The 12,622-nt window shown below is 49.1% G+C and overlaps 1 protein-coding gene across 1 annotated transcript in view; it reads right to left on the bottom strand.

Moving 5' to 3' along the window:
* Nucleotides 1-278: 278 nt before the first annotated feature.
* Nucleotides 279-12,622, bottom strand: part of LOC127003818 (LHFPL tetraspan subfamily member 7 protein-like) — a 66,876-nt gene continuing 54,532 nt past the window's right edge. The window contains exon 3 of the mRNA XM_050870877.1: nucleotides 279-4,247. Within this exon, the coding sequence (XP_050726834.1) occupies nucleotides 4,015-4,247 (233 nt within the window). The 3' untranslated portion in view covers nucleotides 279-4,014. The remainder of the gene's footprint in view (nucleotides 4,248-12,622) is intronic.

Here is a 12,622-nt window from a genome sequence, read left to right on the forward strand (position 1 = left end):
TTCCTCCCCATCAGCCTCCTAAAGAAGCAGCCAGTCGTGAAGGGACGCGCTCAGCCCCTCGGCGACGCGGCCCTCGGCTGGCGGCGGTGTGTGGAGACGCCTCGCCGCCCGCGGTGCTGCAGGTGACATTGGAGGAGACGGCGAAGGAACAGTAAAAAATGTCATTATATATTACCTGAGAGAAGACCATTTTCTGACACCATTATAAGGCAACAATGAGAAATATCTTGCCCTAAAAAGAAAATCACTGATTCAAATGACAGGACACATCAATCAACACAGATTCTATAGTTTATTTTCATATTTGGTTATAAAATTCTTTCCTTATAGTCTAAGCGAGTACTCGCTGTTACAGGCAACACCTCAGAAAAGAGCACTCGGACCAAACATTAATATATAGTTATCTTATTAGTTGTTTCCTCTTCAGGGGCTCATGTGCCAGCAGCCTTGACGCGCACACTGCCTCACTAACCTACGAGAGTATTACAAAAAAGATATGTAGTACAGCTTCCTTACAAAAGCCATCCAGAGATCCGAGGCTGGTGAAGAGTGAGGGTGTAGCCAGAGTGGGATTAAAGCACCGTTGCCAGGTTATCGTACTCAGAGCATAGTATTTACCAGTTTCTGACGCCTAACTATTGCCAAGAGACATCAGGATCTAACTCTTTTAACGATAACTAAAGAGTTTCGTTATTGGGGCCCAGAAGACCGTTTGGGGGTAGGAAGTCGGGAAATGTAAGCCGCTAAGTACGACAATCTGGCATCGTTGGATCATTAAAGTGTCCTACAATTAAACATTTCTTTGAATAATGATAACACTAGAGATATTTAGGGAATAATCTCACTGGATCACCACCGCCTGCACACTCTCATTCTCCACAGACAACGCCGGTCCACACTACGCTATCGCCTCCTTCTCTACGGCTTCCTGAGGTTACCAAAAGTCGTTCATGGTCGGCTAATCTTTTGATGCATGGCTCACGGCGCTGGCTGACGGCCCACAAAGGGTGTCCCAGCGCCGCGATAATGACTAGTGGGTATTTGGCTTAAGTTCCCAGGTCCTCGACGGCTTAAAGCAACGTGTTCCTCGCCCTGCTGAGTGGACCCCCTGAGCAGCAGACGCACATCCTTTATCTTTATATCTAATACTTCAAAGAGCGGATTCCAGGAGTATTCTACCTGTTCTCCCGCCAGTGTGTGTGTGTGTGTGTGTGTGTGTGTGTGTGTGTGTGTGTGTGTGTGTGTGTGTGTGTGTGTGTGTCGGAAGTGGGTCGAACAGGGTGAAGGGCTCTGAAGTGGGGATCTAAGGTGTAAGGGAGTGTGTAAAGATGTGGCCTGGTCCGGGGCGTGCGGGAAAGTGTGGATGATGGCGGATCAAACAGTGGTGACGCTCGCCGCTATGAATATTGTGTAAGTGTGTGTGGCCGCGACATGGCGGAGGTCGGTGTTGTGTGTGAGTGCGTCGTTCGCGGAGGGAGGAGGATGGAAGGGAGGGGAGCGAGGCAGGCAGAGGCAGTCACGTGGACACAAAATGAACCTCGGATGGGTCACGGTAAATATTCCAGGACAGTTTCGCTTCACCAAGAATGGCTGATGACGAGAGCGACGGAGGATCTGATGGTGTGCTTTATTATTCATCTTCCTGCCTGTCTGTGGCTGATGGACGCCAAGGCTGCCCCGCTGGTCCCCGCGCGGCACTCGAGGCCTGGCACTCCTGGCACCCGGCGTGAAGGCCCTGGCAGCCCCGCGACTCCCCTGATCGTATCGCCACACGACACGACTCACGGGAGATAACGTCATTTTTTTCCCTTCTTGTTTAAGCCGACGACCATATGTTTATACGTACATGTATTTACAAATATTTATTTGTTTACAATTGTTTATTTGAAAGGAATGTTTGTCTCATCGTCACGGGGAAATATTCTTTGGCTTGAAGCAGTTCCCTAAGACTGGTGCAGTGCCTCGCTCGGCCTCACCATTATATATACACAGAGTACTGAAGCCACAGACCAGGTGGTGTGAGGCAGCAACGAGCCGGAGCGGACAGGTCGGTGACACTTCAAGCTCATTAAGTATGTTCCTCCGCTATAGACGCCGAGCAGCTGAAGTTTATCTACATTTCCCATCAACCGTAACTTCCTTGTTTGTGCGATGAAGATGACTGTGAGCTACACGTGCTAACTTCATTAAGAATCAAGGAACTGTGTTTGTGCTGCAAACAACAAGTTCTTGGGACTCAGACGTTCAGGACAAATCGTTGCTGCAAAGGACCAGTGCCGGGGCAAGGCGGGGACCCCGCCGCCCCTTGCACTTGGTCGAGTTGCTGCTGAAAACGCTCGAATGCTCAGGATGAATTCGCCATAGAATCAACATGCAAATTCCTCAATTATCTCTTAATGAGACCCTATTTGTCTGAGCCAGCGCCCGGCAGGGGTGAGCGAATCAAGGCAGGAGTCGCGACGCGACGCCCGGCGGGGTTCAGGGCTGGGGCGTTGCTGCCGCCCCGGCGCCGCGCCGTGCTGGCCCTGCAAGACACGGGACTTTTTTTCCTTCGTGTGGACGGGGGCGATATGGGGGAATCAGGAGACCATTAAGATACTTTAAAATATTTCCGGCGTTAAGTGCGGTGTCAACCATCATCGTCACCGTCAACCCTGCCTCGCATCACGCCTTATTCTCCTTACATAACTTTGTACAGCGTCAAAATCGCAAAGTACACATTATCTAAAGTAATAGCGTTATACCGTATGTATGAAATATACATCTGGATATTCTAAGTCCTCCGTCACCAGCGACAAGAGCGTGTCGCCGAGAGTACTGAGTCGGTCCCCAGCCGGCACACAACAAGGATCTGATTGCTGTACAAAGTCCGTCGTGGTTCAGTAAATATTCCCAAAATTATAGTTGACGCCCAGGACTCTCATCTCAACATAACACTGCACTGAGTCCTCCGAGTTCGGGGAGCGACCGTCACACATATTGATGTCTGGCCGTCACCCTCGCATTCAGCGATTACAATTGATATTCATTAGCGAATCAGGGCACTATTGTTCCCGCAGAGCCGCGTCAGATACAGTCTAACACTGTCTAGTTGAATATGAACGTCGGAAGTTGGATGGCGTCGGTAAATCAATACTGGCGGTCAGAAGTTGGTGCGGCGGACAGCCGTCGGTGGTGGAGGACTAACACGAGGACTCAGGTGGACCTCTGAGGCTGCCTTGACCGTAGTGTGACCAGCGACTTGAGTTTTCATCAGTCAGTGACTAGACTTGAGTGGAGTTTTGATCCTTCTTTCACAAACACGAGCAACTATTGTTGAAGAAATACCGGCGCATCTAACAAATCACACACGACGGGAGTCACGGTGTACCCTGAAAAAAATGTTACAATTACTTGACACATCACATGATAGATGATCATCGTCAACTTTATCCTATTCGTCCTAGTAAATATTCGTTCGATTTATTATCTGTTCGTTTAATGAAGAGTCAACATGGACACACACACATTCCACATAAATCCTGCCGCCTGGCCAGGTGCGGCACACCTCGCCCTCGTAACGCAGCATTATCGCATACATCTAGACGTGACAGCTGGCGGCGCGGGGTCGGCCGTGAGTGGTGGCGGCCGCGGCACAACACTGTCTGGCGCGACGCTGATAGACGCTCGTAAAAGTCACAGAATCGTACTGTTGCTCTTATATTTACAGTCACGTGACGAACGCCTGCCACCACACACAGAACGGATTGTGTTCAAGGGTCTTGTCTCCCGCACCTCCACAAAGTACCAACGGTGATGTCACTCGACACTCGTTCTCGGGCACACACCAGACACGGCTGGCACACGTCAGCCAGCGGCCACTACGATCTCCCTTCACTCAGCACCTCAGGCCACCTGCATCGCCACTGGCCTCCACTGGTCTCACTGCAAGCGCTAGAATTTTCCGTCATTTTCCTCAGTAGGAGAGTTACCATTACTGTGCCCCGCGAGGTCTCCTCGGGGCACACAGGGACATCACATATAGTTAAGGTTCGACCAGTAGTCCGTGTAATCCTTGTAGGTGACGAGCCTGGCCAGCACTGGGCAGTAGGCCGCCAGGGCCGTGGCCACCAGGGCCAGCATGTAGGCGTAGCCCAGCTCGCAGCTCCCAGACGCGTACACGGAGGCGGAGTCACCACACTGGAGGCGGGCGAAGGGCGAACCCAGGCCCAGCGGGTACAGCACGAGTCCCACCGCCTGCAGGGACACTGTGGGGGGAGAGAGGAGGGTCAGTAAGGTGTGTGTGTGTGTGTGTGTGTGTGTGTGTGTGTGTGTGTGTGTGTGTGTGTGTGTGTGTGTCATTCCACACATAAAAAGGACACAAAACATTCCGCCGACAGGACGCTACAAGCACAAACCCGTTAGGTGAACAGACACACTAACGCATCATGCAAAAAGCAAGACATCTCCCCTAGACGAGACCTTTCACTCACCACGTTCTCGCGCCGTATAATTACAACGTCAATACGTAATAACACGGGCTGAAGGAAGGAAGGAAGGTGCTCGTATATAACATTCCCCGTTTTTAATCTACGGGAACACACGCGCCGCCATAAATTCAAGCTGAAAAACGTCCCGAAATTCGAGTCCTGATACACCGCCCGAGGGCTCCCGGGGCGACGCGAGGCGAGGCTCCCGCGGCATACAAATTAGCGCGGCCCCTTCAACGGCTCCGGGGGGCGTAGTACTTATTAGCGTATCGCAGCGGCTACCGGGTCTCGTATCGCTTCCCTCCGGCCGTGAAGACACCAAAACGGCCAGGTAGTCAGGGCAGTATACCTCCTCAGGGACTGCTGCATTAAACGGTCCTGAAGACTTAGCTGAACCTTTCCCTTCCTATACGAGGTCGCCAGGGAGGTCGAAAGGCTTTGGTTCGCACTGTCAGATGCGTCGGCCTCTTATATCAAGTATTTCCAAAGGACGAAAATATCACTCGGGTTGTAATGAGTGTTTTTTAGGTTCATGGTAAAAAGGAATGGCCATACTACCACCAGGGTCATAAAAACTACCCCTGGAAGTCCCTAAAACTCCTATATGAAAGCCTTGTTGAATATGTGTGCTGGGGTGACGAATTTTTTAAGAATATGACCCTGGTTGTGGCTTTTCGTTTTACAGAGGCCAAGAGAAGAGCAGGGAGAAGAGTAATAACGAGGGAGGAAAGGGATGAGAACGATAGGAGTCAAAACAGGTGTGTCGGGCGTGAGGGGTTGGATTAGTAACTGGCGTGTGATAAACAGCAGGTGTGTATGTAGGGCGCAGGGTAGGTGTAGGTATATGTTAGGTATTTGACAGGTGGGTGAAGGGGAAGAGGTAAAGGGAGGGAGAGTACCTGTGATGAAGGGAGGGGGAAAGATTATTGTGGTATCCGAGGGCGGTAGGTAGGTAAGGTAAGGTAAGGTAAGGTAAGGTAAGGTAAGGTAAGGTGGGGTAAGGTAAGGTAAGGTAAGGTAGGGTAAGATAAGGTAAGGTAAGGTAAGGTAAGGTAAGGTAAGGTAAGGTAAGGTAAGGTAAGGTAAGGTAAGGTAAGGTAAGGTAAGGTAAGGTAAGGTAAGGTAAGGTAAGGTAAGGTAAGGTAAGGTAAGGTAAGGTAAGGTAAGGTAAGGTAAGGTAAGTAGGGTGATGGACAAGTGCATGGAAAGGGAAGAGGCAAAGGAGATGGGCGTGTGATGATGATGGGACAAGAATGGGGATAGTGTTTTTTTTTTCTTTCTTTTTACAACAAAGGAGACAGCTCAAGGGCACACAAAAAAGGAAACAATAATAAAAAAAAAAAGCCCGCTACTCGCTGCTCCTAAAAAAAAGAATCAAAAGAGGTGGCCGAAAGAGAGGTGAACTTCGGGGATGTCGTGTGATGAAGTGATGAGGTATGGCAAAGTAAGAAAGGTGTTGGACAGGTGTGGTGTGAAAGCGGATTAACAGGTATGAGATGTGTTTGTGCTGGAGGTGAGCGTTGGATGGTGAGGGAGCAGGTAGGTGTGCGGGAATGGGAAAAAATGTTATGTTGGTCTCTGAGGAATGTGTATGGCCCCAGGTGTGTGTGTGTGTGTGTGTGTGTGTGTGTGTGTGTGTGTGTGTGTGTGTGTGTGTGAGTATAAGTGTGTGTGTGTGTGTATATATAGTTTGTTATTCAGTAATCTATAGACGGCGTGATAAAGAAAGGACGAGTGTGTATGAAACGTATTTGAAAGGTTTATGAAAGGGTTGAGTTATGTTGAGTAAAGACGTGGGTGACGAAGGAGGGAAGAGATGACATGAAGAACGTGAAGTGAAGGTGACGTCGGAACATGAGGAGGTGGTGGAAGTGACGCAAGGTAAGACTCAGGTGTTACTTCATCAGGTATATCTCAAGGGCGCGGTGAAGGTCTGAGGGTCGGTGGCGGCGATGCAAGGTAAGGCTCAGGTGTTAGTTAACCAGGTGTATCCCAAGGGCGCGGTGAAGGTCTGGGGGTCATGCGGTGGCGGCGATGCGAGGTAAGGCTGAGGTGTTAGTTAAAGTGTATCCCAAGGGCACTAGTGAAGGTCTGAGGGTCATGCGGTGGCGGCGATGCGAGGTAAGGCTGAGGTGTTAGTCAAAGTGTATCCCAAGGCCGCCGATGAAGGTCTGGGGGTCAAAGTGGAGACGGCGATGCGAGGTAAGGCTGAGGTGTTAGTTAAAGTGTATCCCAAGGCCGCCGATGAAGGTCTGGGGGTCAAAGTGGAGACGGCGATGCAAGGTAAGACTCAGGTGTTAGTTAACCAGGTGGATCCCAAGGGGTCAAACGCCGCGTGACACTTCGCTGCGGCATTTGTTTTCATATCTTGAGATGGAGATCAATAACCGCAGCCAGGGCACGGGAGCCACTACTCGCCTTCCCTGCGCCTCCTTCACCCCCTCCCCCCAACGACAGCCATCCCGTCACGAGCAAGATTATGAAACCAAGTCAACGTCGTAGCGAGGGGGGCTGAGTCCTCAACATAAAAAGGGGCACTGCAGTAGCTATCCCCCTCCAGCCCACATCCCTCTTTTTTTCTTTCCATCTTTCTCTGAACGTTTTGTGTTTGCTTTGATAATGGGCTCCTGTTTTTCTTTTCTGTAGGCCGAATCACAAGAGGAACGAGTATGTTTCTATGTATAAACTACTAAGCTCTTAAAACTTGCTATAATAGTTCATCTGCCATAATAGATCATCTGCCATAATAGTTCATCTGCCATAATAGCTCATCTGCGCAGCATGTGAAATATATAAGCAGTCGATTCATTGTGCTCATTTAAAGGTTTTTTTTCACACCTTTAAGCCTATTTTCCTCAATTTTCAAAACAATTATGATATTTGTGCCTTAATTCCTAGTGTGAAAACCTCTTCGTCTACTGTGCTATAAAGATTCAGAGACGGCCGAAAAGCGTTAAAAGGAACCCCACGGAAAGAAAAGAGAAACAGATACACTAAAATACTACCGGTCGTTGTGGTGACAGAGGAAAATCGTTAATGTGCTGGAGGGAAACGGAGGAAGGACAGAGGAAGGCAGGTAGCGAGAGGAGAGCAGGAGGGACGGAGGAAGGGGAGAGATTGGGTTGGTCCGGATGGCAGTGGTGGTGGTGCTGGTGGTGGTGTAGGGAAGGATAAACAAGAGGGTGAGGGAGGAGGAAGAAGGAAAACATGGGAGGAACTCGGAAAAAGGGACTCCACTCCGTTCCTGCCAGTACAAAGAGTAGAATGGGTACGTTATTGCTTATATAAAAGGCTTGTGTGTGTGTACGTATGTATATGTCCCTTAGTGGGGGGGAAGGGATAGATAGATAGATAGATAGAGAGAGAGAGAGAGAGAGTGTTAGTTAGTTTTGTGTATGTGTCTGGGTGCGTGCGTGTATGTGTGTGCGTGCGTGCGTGTGTACGGTTTTCATATTCATGTGATAAGCTTCCACGGCTTAATATTTTAGATGCTGCACGAACACACACACACACACTCTCTCTCTCTCTCTCTCTCTCTCACTCTCACTCTCTCTCTCTCTCTCTCTCTCTCTCTGTGTGTCTGACCCTGGCGTGGGAGGCGTGGCGGTCTACAGCATCATTTCCTTTTCTCGCTAATAGTCCACGAAGGTAAAATATGGTGAGGCGGCCTTAACGAGCTCGGCAGACAGGTAATGGGGAGGCGGCGGCGGCGGCGGTGGAGGAGGCAGAGGCAGAGTGTGAGGGAGAGTGAGGAGTGTAAGAGGGAAGACTGTGAATGAGGGGGCCAGGGAGGGATGTGAGGTATGGGCAGACAGTAAGGGAGAGAGTGAGGAGTATAATGTAGAAGAGTGAGTGAGTCTGGATGCGGTTCCGTACTTGTGGGAATAAGGTAAACAAGAAATGAGATACACAAGGCAGGGAGGTGTAGAATGAGGTGAAAAAAAGACAGCGTGGGTGAGTTGAGGGAGACAAGTGAATGGGAAGGATAATGAGAGAAAAAGGAGGGGTCGAAAGGAAGGAGGGAAGTGGAAAATGGGAGAAAAAAAAGTACATGGGAGAAATGAAAGAGAAGAGAGAAGGGAGACAAGAAGGGCGATACGAGGAAGCCTGAATGAGGAAGTGAGGAATGAGGGAAAGATGAGGAAATGACAGGGTGGCTGGAAGGGGGGAAAGGAAAGGAAAATAAGAGGAAAGTTAGGAATGATGCCAAAGAGGGGGTCGAAAATGAGGAAGCCTGAATGAGGAAGAGAGGAATGAGGGAAAGATGAGAAATACTTACGGAATGAGGAAATGACAGGGTGGGAGGAAAGGGGGGAAAAAGAAAGGAAAATAAGAAGAAAGTTAGGAATGATGCTAAAGAGGGGGTCGAAAATGAGGAAGCCTGAATGAGGAAGTGAGGAATGAGGGAAGGATGGGAGATACTTACTAAATGATGAAATGACAGGAAAAGAGGAGGGGAAATGAAAGGGAGAAGAGGAGGAACTGCGAAATGAGACCAAAGAAAATGAGGTGGAAAATAAGAAACAAGAATATAGTGGTAAGGAATTAGGTAGAGAGATGTGAAGGCAAAGAGATGAGAGGGACTTGAATGGAGATGTACATGGGGAAGGACCTGATAATATGACCAAATAATGAGGTGGGAAAATGAAAAGAAAAGCATATTATTTAGGAGTAAGGGAGAGATGTGTGAGTGGTGGGGAATGAAAGGGAAGTGAAAGAAGATATTGGTAAGGAGTCAGGAAGAGGTGGGGAGTGAGGGTGTGGTGTGAGGGGATGGGGAGTGAGGGGAACACGAATGGAGAGGGGCATAGGGGAGGAGGTGATCTAGCTTGAGTAAGGGAGCGTGTGTGTGGAGGCGGGGAATGGGATAATGAAGTAGGGAAGGTCTGCCCAGTAATGGAATAGTCATGCAGGAGTGTAAGATAAGAATGTAATGAATGTTGAGGAGGGCGTGAATGAGGGATGGGGAGTGAGGGCCATAAATATAATGAAGGAGATAAGAAGGATTGAGGAGTGTGCTGAGGAATGGATGATTGCAAATGGAGGTGAGATTTATGAAAGTTATGTGGTTAAAGAATATAAAGAAAGGAAGAATACAAAAAAAAGGTGGAGAAAAAGTTACACAGAAAGGAAGGAAGAAAGAAAGGAAGGAAGAGGAAAGAAAGGGAGGAAAAGGGAGGGATATAGAAACAAAAGGGATTTAAGGAATGTGAAAGGTTATACTCGCGTTGCACATTCTGTTAACTGATCTGTATCCGACCAACATCTACAGACAAAGAAGTGGAGCGTGCATGATATTAAGATGTGCAACTCTCGATTTTAAACTGCAAGAACAGTCCGCAGTTCTGTCTCTTATGAATGTCGGGGAGACAGACTTTTACACTTAAAGTATTTACACTCTCTCGGCTCTATGAATTGCGCTGTTTAATGATAATTGCGGAGGGGCGAGAAGAGTGAATTTCTACTGTTCCATCATTTCCTTACTTTTTTTTTTAGGGGGGTCGGACTGTTTTTACGATGGCCCTTGCGAATGATAGGTTCTGCAGGGTCGTAGGAAACTCAATTAAGGGTAAACACGTATAGCACGCACACATACACGCACACGACATATTGTAGCCGCAGAGGAGGAAGAGGAGGAGGAGGAGGAGGAGGAGGAGGAGGTGAAAAAACATGGAAACGTGGAAATACAGGTAACAGAAAACCTATTGGCTCATTACGAGGTTGCCTGCTGTAGCGCCGTGATCTGCCTGGCAGTCACTCGGTGCCTGCAGAGCAGTTCAGCGCCCTTCGGTGAGTATTTTCAGTTTACTCCTGTCGCCACGAAGTAACGGTCGATGTGATTTTTGAAAGAGTTGATGGTTTCTACATTTACTACTTCAGGAGGGAGATTGTTCCAATGGCGTATGACTCGGTTAGAGAAAAAAACTCCTACCAAAGTCTGTGTTGCATCGCTTCGCTTGAATGGGTAGACCGTTGTTTCTGGTTCTTGAGTTGGTCTGTAGTTCAAAGAGCTTGGAGTGGTCGACGTTACTGAAGTTCTTTAGGTACTTGAACACCTGAATCATATCCCTACGTGAGCGTCTCTTTTCCAGCGTGAAGAGGTTGAATCTCCTGAGCCGTTCTTTATGCGGCAGGGTCCTCAAGGGTGGAATCATCTTCGTAGCGCGTCGCTGAATTCTTTCTAATAATTCAATGTCTTTTCTGTAATTACGGGACTAGAATTGTACCGCATACTCGAGGTGAGGTCTTACCATTGAGTTATACAAGGATAACACTACTTCCGGAGTCCTATATTCGAAGTTTATTGATATAAACCCAAGCATAGTGTTGGCTTTGGTATATGCATTTTACAGTGCTTTGCGTGTTTTAGGGCACTGCTGATTATGACTCCACGATCCGAGTCCAGCTGTTCGACCTGCTGAGGCTTTCCACGCATGACTTTGCATCTGTCAACGTTGAAGGACATCTGCCACTTTTCTGACCACTGAACGATCCGGTCAAAGTCCCCTTGAATGACATCGCAGTCGGCCGTCGTTGGGGCCCTTCCGCCCACTTTGGTGTCGTCGAGGAGATAGAGGAGGAGGAAAAGAAGAGAGAGGAGGAGAAGAAGAAAAAGGAGGAGGAAAAGAAGAAGGAGGAGGAAATAAAGAAGAAAACGAGAGAGAGATGGAGAAAGAAAAGGAAAAAGAAAAAGAGAAAGAGGAAAAGGAGAAAAAAGAGAAGGAGGAGAAACAGCAGGAAAAGAAGGAGAAGAAAAAGAAGAAACAAACGACGAACGAGGAGAAGGAGAAGTAGGAAGAGGAAAAGGAGGAGAACTGAAGGACGAAGAGGTAGAAGAGGAAGAGAAGGAAGAGGAGTACGACAAAGATAACGAAGACGAGGAGGAGAGCGACAGGCCGGCTATTCAGGAAGGCCGAGGGAGGAGGAGAAGGAGGAGATGAAGCTGCATGGGATTAAACCGGCAAGGGAGGGACTTAGGACCGCGACCCTGGACCCTGAACCGCCCCGTGATTGCTGCCGAGACGCGGATGGACTGCCTAACGAACGCCTTGACGCCCTGCCTTAATCAACGGGGCGCAGGGCCGGCCAAACACTGGACTAAGAGGGGATCGTTCACCCCATCAGAGGACACAAACGAGCTGCCTTGAGCGCCATCCACGGGGCCTTAGACATCAACAGGCACTTAGTCGCTCTGTCTTAATCAGCGGGGTGCAGGGACGAGGCCATTGCAGAACGTGGCGAGAGGTTCTTTAACGCCTTCAGAGGGACAAAGAGCGGTGTGAGGGATTCCTGAAGGTGGGGGGAAGGGGGTGTGTGTGGGGGGGGTGGGGGGAGGTACCGCCAAGAGGGTCAGACAGGAAACACAAAAAGTTGAGTATTGAGGCAACAGCTTCCTCCACGCGCCTCCTCCTCCTCCTTCTCTTCCTCCAGCTAGCTTCCGTCCTCCTCGTCCTCCTCCTCCTCCTCCTCCTCCTCCTCCAGCTAGTTTCTGTCCCCCTCCTCCTCCTTCTCCTCCTCCTCCTGCTAGCTTCCGTCCTCTTCCTCTTCCTCCTCCTCCTCCTCCTCCTCCTCCTCCTCCATCCGCCCTAGCTAAGAGTCGCCTCGGGAGCGTCGCTAATGGTCCCTTACACGGGCACAGCTTAGCCCCAGTAGGTGTTAGGAGGAAGAGGAGGAGGAGGAGGAGGAGGAGGAGGAGGAGGAGGAGGAGGAAGAGGAGGAGGAGGAAGAGAAGGAGGAGGTGATGGAGGAGGAGGTGACGGTGGTGGTGTTGGTGCTGGTAATACGATTGGTTGATGTATTTTAGTCGATTAAATATTATTGGCTTTTGTCGCTGTTACTGAATCATTAGGTCTGTTTGCATATTTATCGGTGGATCTATACACTTAGTTATCGATGAATAAATACCATTAACAACCCACTTCATATATCTATCCTTCTATTTATCTATGTATCCATCTATCCACAATCCCTTTCCTTCTCTTTACAACCCTTCACGTCAATTCTCCTTCCTTCTTTTACTCTCATTTCTTCTCTTGCCTTTCTTTCCCTATATGTCTCTTTATATATGTGTGAGTATGTGCCTGTGTGTGTGTGTGTGTGTGTGTGTGTGTGTGTGTGTGTGTGTGTGTGTGTGTGTGTGTGTGTGTGTGTGT

The sequence above is a fragment of the Eriocheir sinensis genome, chromosome 26 (genome assembly GCF_024679095.1).
Source record: "Eriocheir sinensis breed Jianghai 21 chromosome 26, ASM2467909v1, whole genome shotgun sequence".
Classification (NCBI taxonomy): Eukaryota; Metazoa; Arthropoda; class Malacostraca; order Decapoda; family Varunidae; genus Eriocheir; species Eriocheir sinensis.